Source organism: Nothoprocta perdicaria, unplaced genomic scaffold, assembly GCF_003342845.1.
Source record: "Nothoprocta perdicaria isolate Ctin4 unplaced genomic scaffold, notPer1 scaffold_13, whole genome shotgun sequence".
NCBI lineage: Eukaryota > Metazoa > Chordata > Aves > Tinamiformes > Tinamidae > Nothoprocta > Nothoprocta perdicaria.
This window is the reverse complement of record NW_020454427.1, coordinates 6,371,196-6,382,403: the sequence shown is the minus strand read 5'-3', so window position 1 is coordinate 6,382,403 and position 11,208 is coordinate 6,371,196. Positions and strand designations below refer to the sequence as shown.

The window sequence follows — 11,208 nt, the reverse complement described above, 5'->3', positions numbered from 1 at the left end:
TGTATTTCTTTCATGGGGTTAGGCTAGATGGGTACTTCTGCTTCTAACTTCTCCAGTTCTTGACTTTATTTAAAAAAAAAAAAAAAAAATCTGTATGTAATCCTGTAATATCCTAAACAATATGACTGTGTTGTTACTTGAAAAAAACCATCATTGGCTGATGGGATCCATATGTCAGGGATCTATAACTTTGGATCCCAAGTTCCAAGCAAGGAATTTTATTGAAGTGCCTTCAGTGTAGAACAGATATTTCGCTGTAATATTTAATAGTAGGTCTAGTAAACCAGATACTCTRTTTGGATGTTGTTGAATGACAATAATAATGTTCCCATTTTCACACTGAGTCCACCTTCACTTGGTTGTTGTTTGTAATCAGTGGAGAAGGTTTACTCCTCATCCTGTCAGCTGCCTCATTGGAACTATCCTGGAAGAAAACTTTTGCTGTACAAAAAGTGATGATAATTCTCTTGTATTCTCTTCTGAAATTCTGGTTCAGGAGTCCATATATAATAGCGTTAAGGCAGCTGTTGAAATATGCCATGTAATAACTAGATACAAACAACCACTCTGGAATCCTAGGGATTATAGTTTCTGGGTTGACGGCCACAGCAAGGCCTATAAAGTTCAAAGGAGCCCAGCAGACAGCAAATAAGACGAATACCACAAACATGGTGACAAAGTTTCTGAAGTCATGTGGTTTCAGTTTTGGGTTGTTGTCTGGTTTAACCCTTCGCCTTACCTGAATAACAAGGATCCATATTCTCAAATAACAGAAAGTAACTATGGCTATGGGAAGCATGAAATGGAAGAACACCACTGCTATAGTATATGCTGAGCTCACAGATTGTGCAAAGGTACACGAGTAAATCCTAGGGTCATACTGTAGAGATCCCACAAACAGATTGGGCACGATAGCAACGAAGGTCAGGACCCAGATAAGAACGACATAACACAGGGAATTCTTGTCACTGTACAGCCTGTCGTATTTGAGACTGTGGCAGATATAGCAGTACCGATTGATAGCGATGCCTGTGATATTGAAGATTGATCCAATGACACTTAGGCCCATGAGGAAGCCACTAATCTGGCAGTGAAGGTATCCGAGATTCCATCCATTGTGAAACACAGAGGTGAGAACCAGTGGATACGGGTAGATTGCTACAACCAAGTCTGCAATGGCCAGGCTTACAACAAATACATTTCCTGTAAAATAAATATAAAAAAACAAGTATTAGTTTCTCTTTTGCTCTATTCTGTCAGTGCTTCTCTCACTGTTTAATGGCCTACTTTAGTAGAAGACTTAATATTTAATTTTGACTTTCTAGATCAAAATTGATTTTTACATATCAGAAGTGAGATTTATTTTTAATCTAAAGAGGAAGAAGCCCAACTTAAAGGTGCATCCTTTAAGGGAAAACTACTTTGAAGTTTTAATTGCCATTAATTTTTACTTTTGTCATCTCATTTACTTGGATTCTGCTAATCTCACAAACTGAAATTTTTGAAATATTCATTACTTTAAGCTGCTCTGGTCCTAAATAGATCTTTAGATCTTTTAATAGGTCTTTATTGAAATATCAGCATAAACAATATGATGACTAATACATTCCCAAACTTACATTTACCTKTTATGTTTAACTTCATTCGTTTTCCTTAAATCACTCCTTAACTTTTCCACTCTGAAAGGATCTACTTTACTATTTGTATTTCAAGCTTCCATTACAGTGATACCCTCTTTTTCAATCTGCTGAATAGCACGTAACTAAACCCATGCAATTCATGTTTTAGGAAGTAGAAGCTTTGGATATTATAGCAAAGAATTTCTGAGATTTGAACATAACACAAACAACTCCATTGTTTTTCCAAAATTCCTAAAGAGACACGCTCTTCAATGAAACAAGCGATGCCAGGTGGTAACAAGGACAGTTCCCTCATCCTTCTCTGCCTCCTCACTGGGAAATTAAGCAATGATCCATAGGTTCACTTTTGGAAGCAAACAACAAACAAAGGGAGATTATTTTAAATTTTGTTTAAAAGAAAGAACTCGCCTCTGTTCTTTAAAGATGATGGAACCCATCATAAATATATGTTCTGAATTAATCCTTTGATCTTTTTAGGTACATAAATATTAGCTTTTGATATATCTAATCTGAATGCCTCACAACTCTTCATGTTTTTGAGGAGGTACATAGCTATGTTTTTCTTCATTTTTTAAATAACAGCTATATACATACATATCTACAAAAAGCTATTGATGTGTATATATGCATACTTGCATGTGTATGCATATGCATACTATCTGCAAGCTTACATATGCATGTATGTGTACCTATGTGTGTGTGCATTTTTATGTGTATGTTTGGGATTATATTTTGGAATGCTGAGATTATTCACTGAAGATCAAATATGAGCTCCTGTTGGAAACGCTAAGAAACTATATTTCCTTTTTTTATATGATGCAAATTTTTGTTAGTACTCCAATGTGAGCTTTTGCAAACTTTTATGCATTTATTTTGAGTGCTGCAAGTTCAAGCAGCTAAAAATAAATTAAAAAAAGAAACTAATAGGGCATTTTAGCTTTTATAATTATTAAAAATATATATTTTTAATATCTTCTTTGGATACATTTTAAAACACATGTTCTCACTAATCTGATGCTTTACATGGGAGGCATATTAAATCTACAAATACAGAGAAAAACATAGAAATGTAGACATTATTTGGCATAGGATTTCACTTATTTCATTTTGTGTAAATCTTATTTGATACAGGCATTGAGTTTGGCATTCAACAATTAGTACCAACTAAGAACAGGTGGAATAAATGGCCTCAGTGATTACTTTTTTTTTTTTTTTTTTTTTTTTTTTTTAATTTTTTGTATCTGGATTTATAAATATCTTTCTCTAGTTGATTTCTGTAGTTGTTTATTCTTTTTGTCTTGGAGTTTACTGCCAGAGTGATACACACTTTTCTTGAAGGCTTTGGCAGATTTCCAGATCTTTTCAGTGCAGAAATAAGACCTCCTTAAAGCAGAAGAGGAGGACAAAGGGAAGAAGTATTGCTTTCAGGATCTACCCTGGCATACTGGCAACTGATACAAGAATGGATGAAGGCACTGTGTGAATAAAAGAATTTATGACCGAGAACCGAGAAGGGGAAAGTGACTGAAAAGTTACTGTTGGGTTTTTTTTTCCCCCTTTTTTTTTTTTTTTAAACAGTGTTGAAAATTTGCAGAAGTAACACCATAGAAACTCTAGGTGAGACAAAGACCATCCATATTAAAATGTAGTTCTTGGAAAATCCTACTTATTTGTAAGTGTAGTTTTACAATTTAGCTAGAGATTTCACATAAAATGCTTTTCTCTCTCTCTGCTAACTGTTGCAACTTCTGCTGGTACTTTTGATTAATATTCTTATTACCACTGTTGGCAAAATCTTGAGCAACTGAAAAAAACATGGCTACAAGAAATGTGTGTGAATCCACATAGGTTGGCCATGGTACAAGTGTTCAAAAAAATCAGCTTTCCTGTTTTCAGCTGAGACTTACATTTTCACAGACAAAGATTCTGCTTTTATTAGTCAGGTGTAGCACAGGTCTGAGCACTTGCCTTGAAGTTCTAATGTGGTTTCGGTTGGGTCTAGGACCAGGCAACTGAACTAAGAGAGCAAAGTCATGTTTCCCATGCTGTTCCTCATGTCCTCACACTGGTCTGTGAGGACTAATGCAGATTGAAGGTAATATCAGCAGCTGGATCATAAATGATTCATTTCATGAAGAAGACTGGGCAAAAGATCTGAGAGTGGGAGCTGAAATGGAATATCACTGACCAGGTAGGGCCTTTGGAAACTGGCTTTCCATTACATTCACTGCATGAGTTAATAAGAAGAAATCTCCATCTGCTCATTCACAGATGAAGCTGAAATGGAAAAATTGGATTAGATACAGATTGGAAAAAAGCTGTTTGACAGTATTAGGACTGGGTCAGAAGTGAAAAAAAAATCTTAATAGAAGCTGTAGAAAGCAGATTGATAATGAATGAAGCTGGATGGTGGACCTGGCCAGAAGACAGAGACATATAGATAGCCAAATGGTAATTGAAAACTGTAGGAGTTAGTTAGGATACTGAATTTTATGTGGATATCTGAGAAAGATCTTCAGAATATTTAAATGTTTAGAAAATGGTGGAGTTTTGTCTCTGAAGCAGCCAAATTTCAATTTTCCCTGAAATGGGGAGCTATGGTTGTCTCAGTTTAGATCCTCTGCCTGTAAATCTTGGAAACACTAACTGCTTCCTTTAGAAGCTGCAGACAAACAGTACATCCTGGGAGTCTGTCTTTTGAAAAATTTTTAAGTATGGAAACTCAAATTTGAGACTTTCCGCTTTCAGTTAGGATGTCAGGTGGAATACCAAATAGCTAAGCTAGAAAACTGGGTGGAAACTCAGTACCTGCTTGCAGAGAGGATGTTTTACCTGCCTTTCAGGAACCTCCTGAAATCTAAGTTCTRATATGTTTTGCTTGTGAGCTCAGGAACATTGGCCAATACAAATAAAAAATAGAGTTTATTATGTTTGTAAAGTATTTTAAGCTTCTTTGTTACAAACAATCAATTAGAAAGACTGTTTTCATATAAAATAAGTACTTTAAAAAAGACCTTGCATTTAAGCACCCACGAAGTTAATGTTCTATGAAATCTTTACATACGGTTTATTGTGAAGTGAGTGAGTACCATAAGGAAGATGGAGGAATAAACTAGTTTTTATCTTTAGAATTGGGTTTCAGCAGACTACAACTCCACATTGGGGGAAAAAAAAAAAAAAAGAAAAAGAAAAAAAAAAGCCCTCCAAACCCTGTAACACCAAAATTTTGCATAACTTTTCATGACCAAAAAGTATTCATTCCCTCCAGAAAGTGAGATCAGGATGCCGTAGGAAAAACGTCATTTATGTAACTAAAGATGCCTTACAATGCATAAACAGCAGTTGGCTGAACTGAGGATGCACAGGTTCAATTTATTGACTTTGCCATTTAAATAACTTAAGCAGCTGTTGTGCTATAAATGTATGTGGGAAGAAAGATAAGCTAATGGTAACCAGCTTTGGCAGGCTGTGCTTTTAGATGCTGGCCAAAGCAGTGGTCCTTTAAATATTTTCTCGGCTCTAACTGAAAAGAAGCCCCTTTACTCAGCAAACATCAGACCTTACTGTCCAAATAAAAAACTGTATTAATGTAACAGGAAACAAATCAGTTTTCTCACAGATAACTAAACTTTTCCAAGAACAAAATATGACAGAAATGGAATGGAAAAAATGTGTTTGGGGTTAATTGTCATGATGTTGATGGTCATGATAGGTAAAAGAGGATTGCATAAGAACTACATGATGGTGCATCCACAACAACTGCTCTTGCAAAACATAGACAAAATGCTGGGTGGGTTGTGATACTTAGTGCTAAATAGATCCTGAAGTTACTGAGAATCACATAGTTTCCAGAACTTTCTATAAACTTATATAGGTGCAGAAAAATCATAGAAAATTACAGTCACTCCTTTCTTAGCTTGGACTGGAAGACTGAGAGGCTGAGCACTTTTCCAGCAGATTAAAAAGAAGTAGAGGGACAAATGTTACATTCCAATTTAGGAGCATAACAGAGAGTTGTACTCTGCAGAAATATTTCCTCATATATTGAAACTGAAAAGTATTTTCTCTCAAAACTTTTAGTTTGAGCAAAAGAATATATCTATGGAACCAAATAAGAATGTTTTGAAGTGACAGAAACTCTAGGTAGAGTTCTTTATGCCAACGAAATCTGAATGAATCATGGAAAAGATCTCATTTTGGCGGCAAAAAAATGGCAAAGTTACTACTTACCCTGTTTTTCAAATTTTATCTGTATCTTTTAATATTGTCAGACTGTCAGATCAGATCATTATTTCTGCTAATCTATTCCATTTCCCATATAAAYAATCTATCGGTTTCTTATTGCAAATCTTTTCAAGACATCATTTTGTTTTCATAATGTGGCTACATTTTGTAGTCTATAACATTACATTTCCTCTTAATGCATTAATGCTTTAGGTGGTACCAAATTTATCTGAGAGTGCAAAATTTTTATGCTAACGAGATGCTTTGCCTTTAGGCAAAACTAAACTGTAGATGCAGCTTCCATTGAAGTCAGGTTCAAAGCTTCGTTTCAGTGGCCATTGGTTCAAACCTTTAATGTTTACTTGTTAAATGTATCTTCAAAGAAAAAGGACAGTAATGTTGCATTGTTTAACCAATTATGAGATCAAATTTAATTTCTACCTAGCAGGTCCTTGCCATTCTTACCCRCTGTCTTTTTATCACCTCTGAAATACTGCCATATGTGTGAACAGTCATCTCTGATCATTTCATAATGAGGCTTATTTAATAGATTGCTTTGCTATAAATTCAAATCAAGTTCTATGGAAGTTGTAATTTATTCAAATGTAGTATTGCCAAGATTTTTATGCCCACAGTTTTCAAGTATTTAATAGTGCCAGAGCTTTAATTTATATTTTAAAGCACCAGTTTCTGATTACTTGTAATACTTTTACTGATTTTCTTCAAGGATAGCTTACAGATTTTGCAGCATTTTGAAATGTTTCCCATTAGTGCAGAACTGATCTCATTTAATTCTATAAAAAGCCCTGGCTCAGAATATGAATCTGGGGCTGTGTGCTGATAAGTGAAAACAAGACTAATATTGTGTGCATGCCAATGAATGTCTCTAGCAGAAAGTAGAAAATGAAAATACGGCACCTCACAGCCTGAACCCAACAGTATACTAACATCTGGCAAAACACCTAGCTTAGAAAATGAGTATTTCCTCCCCTTCACAACAGAATGGTAAGTGTGAGGAAATCTCTGTATCTGGAATACGAGCCGTCCCAGGAAAGCAGTGGACTGATGTACAAAACAAGCAAGGTTCAAAGGYCGAGCGCAGTATTCAATACAGTCTGCTTTAATTTGCTACAAGAGCTGGACTTCTTTTCCTTAGAAAAGCATTTTTTAGGCATACCTGTTGGTCATGCCTCTGCTTCTGTCATAGRGCTGTCTTCATGGTGTTTCAATGACAGATGCCAACACTTTATGTTCATCATAATCTACAACCATTTTTGTCCTTAAAGTTCTTCCATTAGCACCAGTATTTCATGTATAAAATGTCACAAACGACGACAAAATCAAGGAGTGAAAACTGTTTTTGTGAGTATCTAATGCAAATTTAATGCACTGCTCGTTCATTTGGGGACAGAGCTTTGTTTTACAGGTTCAGAAACCCTTCCGCATTAGATCTTAATCAATAGTAAGGTTTCAAGAAAATAAAAAKCTCTCCAGAATCCTTCTAGGATTAACTTAATATTGGGAAGTTGTGGTAGTTGGCAGCCCAGTTGGAAATTCCACAAAGGTCACATGCAAATAAAACTATTAAATTAAAAATCCATAAGGAGGACCACTGTTTGTSAGCCAAAGTCCGAAAGCCATCTAAGTTTACCTAGACAAGAAAGTGTGCAGACAGTTCCAGCTTCACTGTAGAAAGGTTTWAAAGGATTATGAAACTAGCAGTCCTTGCAGCTCAGCATCAAAATGACATAAAACAGCTGAGCAGAAATGTAGAAATAAATATTACATAAGCTCCAGTTACTCTTGGGAGCTTCATTCATTTTACAGATCATAATATCAACTCCCTTAGATATGAAATGCCTATTTTTAAACTCAGGGCGCTATTTATAAACCTGGCCTGAATCAAGAAGTCCACGTGCACATTAAATTTGAATAGCGTGATGGGCCTGTGGGTTTTGCTTCTGATTAGCAAATTAACCCTGCTGCTGCAAGTGGTGGTACAAGGGAATATAAAYGACTTAAAGTCCGTAAGGCACATTTTGTCTTAAAACTTGCAGGAAACCTCTTCTTATTTCTTTTTAACCTGAGAAAAAKCCTTATATTATTTGGTAGTTTTCAGATAACCTCATCCAGAATTACTCGTGTCTCTCACAGTGGAGGGAATTTTTAGACCCATGGTCATCTAGTTGGAGACACTAATGAAGCCTGCTCTGTAATTACAGGCATGGCAATTGCCTTCAGCTGCAATAATGTCAGGCAGGTAGCTTGACACTGAGGAGAAAGTATTAAATATTCATAGCCCAAGCTCATAAGTGATAATCTTACTAAGACAGAGACTGTTAATGTCATATCCTAGCCCAGATCCTGCAAGATCTTGACTTTTAACCGGAGCTGATAGACATTCAGSGTGTTCGTGTTCTCACCGGTCTGGGCAGCTGCAGAACTGCGTAACAATAGGCTTCAGAGACAGGGAAGAATAGTTGTGTTAAAAGACCACGCTGTAAGAATAATCTGCATTGTAATTCATTGCAGTGTATAGCCCGTTGAAGAAAATTTGACATAACCAGTACAGCATAAATGACAGATCACACTGATACACTCCACGGTATTTATATTATAGTAATTATCATACAGAAACTTCCAATGAAGCTGCAGCAACAATTTAGTTTGAAATATCTATGCCATCTTCTGGCCAAGAAAATTAGATGCATGAAAACATAGTTGGCAGAAAATGACAATGAGGAATTATGTAATACTTAGAATAAAAGAATGGGAAATTTTGGTGTCAGCTGCAAGTTGGCTGTAGCCAAAGAGTATGTAGATGTGATTGCAGGTTTGCAAATGCCATAGAGTCTTTGTGACTTCATCATTTTTAATCTTTCTGTGTGGTCTCATCACACAGGTGTGATTGAGACAGCTACCGCTCTCCTTACAATCTAAAAAATATTTGTCAGTGCTATTCTGGGTGCTTCAGTCAGGAGAATAAAGTGATGTGAGTTTTGCTGTCAGGCAGAGAGGGAGTTGAATTCATATAAGCGCTCCAGACTGGGGATGTAACTTGCCTCTGGCCATTTTCTGTGACATGCCAGGGCTGCCTTGAAAATTCCTCTTACACTGGATCTCTCTCATTATAGGAATATTTAGCTTGTACAAAGTACTAGGTTTACTAGATGGGACTTTGAACACAGGACTTTGAACAGCTCAGCACTGTCAAGACTGAGGTATTTCTGGTGATGCCAGGAAGGGCAGTGTTAGCCCTTGGAGTAATTTAGATGCCATGAAATACAAAGCAGGTGGGAAAACCAGCAGTAAAGGAAGGGCCAGGATCACAATTACAGATTTACACACTTAATGTAAAAGCAGGTAGGACTTGGCTGAAGTCCCTTTGTGGATCTAATCATAAGGATCTAAGTGGTAGTCAGGCTTTTGTTATTTTTTTTCCCAAGAAGTGTAGCTTGAAAAAAGACTTTAAATTCTAGCAGTCTGACCTATCAGTCAACTTCAGGATATACTCATCTTGCCATTAAATTACATATTGCTATATTATGTTTTGAAAGTCAGTACATTATGTTCATATCTAAGATAATTTGCTTTAGAGGCAGCAGCAAGTTGAAGGAGGCCTTCCATTCCTATAATTAAAAGCCTTCAAAAATTTACCAGGATATATATATATATATATATTCACTGTGGTATGAAGATTGGTTTATACTAATATTGTCGTATGTATTTATAATATGACAATATAAAAATAACCCATGAAAGCCACACTTGTTAAATAAGTAGTTCTAAAATCAAGTGAATGATTCATTTTTTGAAGTACTTTTTGACAGAACTCTAGTAGATGTTGATAAAAATAAAATGTTTTAATTGCTGTTTCACAAATAGTTGAAGTGTTATACACACATTTTCCAAGTCAAAATGAGTATCACTATAGTTACATGTCTCATTCAGTGTGTAAATACTTTTTTTTTTCCAGTTCTACACTTTTTTTACCAAAATGCATAAGTCATGACATCTAATCTAAAAGGATAATATTCTGTTTAAATCATTCTTAACTTTTATTCTGTTCTGGTTACTCAGACTAGGGAAGAGGATGAATTAAGTCATAGGATAAAATAAACGTACTAATGACATTGAAGACAATCAACCATCACTGCGGTCTTGCATGTGGAGGTTAGAAGCCAGGGTGGGCAGACATAGTGGGGGATGTTTTCACAGAACTATAGAATAGCTGAGGTTGGAAAGGAGCTCTGAAGGGCATTTAGTCCAGCCTCCTGCTCAAAAAAAGATCAGCTAGAGCAGGTTGCTCAGGATCTGGTTCAATCTGGTTCTGAATATCTTTGGCATGGGGAGACTCCACTGGGCAGCCTCTTCCACTGCTCAGTCGCTCTCACAGCAAAAACAGTTCTTTTGTTTGAACAGATTTTCCTGTGTTTCAATTTGTGCCTGGTGCCCATTGCCCTGTTACAGGGCACCCTCTGAGAGCAGTCTGGTTGCATCTTCTTTGCTTCTTCAGTATTTTGAAGTATTGGTAAGATTTCTTAGCGAGCCGTCTCTGCACTGGGCTGAGCAGTGCCTGCTCTCTCAGTCTTTCCGCACGTCATAGATGCTCCAATCCCTGATTCATTTTCCTTCACTGGGCTTGCTCCATGATGTCCATGTCTCTCCTGTCCTGCGCAGCCCAGGACTGCACCCAGCACTCACATGTGTCTCAGTGAGGCTGAGCAGAAAGGAAAGRTCACCCATTTCAGCTTTCTGGCCATGGTATTCATAATGCAGCCCGAGAGGCTGTTGGCTGCCTTTGCTGCAAGGGCACATTCCTGTCTCTTCTTCATCTTGTCTGCTGGGACTCCCAGGTCCTTCTCTACAAAGCTCCCCTCCAGCCTGTAACAGATGATTCCTTTCCAGGTTCAGGATTTTGCACTTCTCTATGTTGAACATCATGAAGTTTTTCTCTGCCCAGTCTCTGCTCCATTCTCCAGCCTGCTGAGGTCTCTCTGAACAGCCACGCAACAGCATCTTGAGCTCTGGGATGTTGTTTTTGGTCCTTTAGGTATATATATGGATTGTTGTTTTTTTAACAAATCACTGATGTGATTTCACGGTCAAGCCATCTACTCCTTTTGAACATTAACCTCGTCCATAGGGACAGTATCGCAGAGACCAAATGGATTCGCCTGAGTAAGCTTACCAGTTTTACAGAAGGAAATTATATTACCCCTTCTGGTTGATCTTTTCTATTTCTAATTTCTGTGATTCATTCAGGAGAAAAAAAAATATCCCGCAGAACAGAATGTTTTCCAGCAAGGTATTGCTTAGATGTTGCAGAACACTAAGGTGATCA

At 36.8% G+C, this 11,208-nt stretch overlaps 1 protein-coding gene across 1 annotated transcript; it reads right to left on the bottom strand.

The window, feature by feature from the left end:
- Positions 1–254: 254 nt before the first annotated feature.
- On the bottom strand, positions 255–10,883 carry MTNR1A (melatonin receptor 1A). Its single transcript, XM_026033640.1, has 2 exons — positions 10,607–10,883; positions 255–1,203 (listed from the first exon to the last, which is right to left on the bottom strand). Exons 1-2 carry the CDS (start codon positions 10,881–10,883, stop codon positions 335–337), a joined length of 1,146 nt encoding a protein of 381 aa, XP_025889425.1. The 3' UTR covers positions 255–334.
- Positions 10,884–11,208: the final 325 nt, after the last annotated feature.

Coding starts and splice junctions, on each gene's coding strand:
- MTNR1A (XM_026033640.1), bottom strand. CDS start 10,883: ATGCTGTTGCGTGGCTGTTCAGAGAGACCTCAGCAGGCTGGAGAATGG.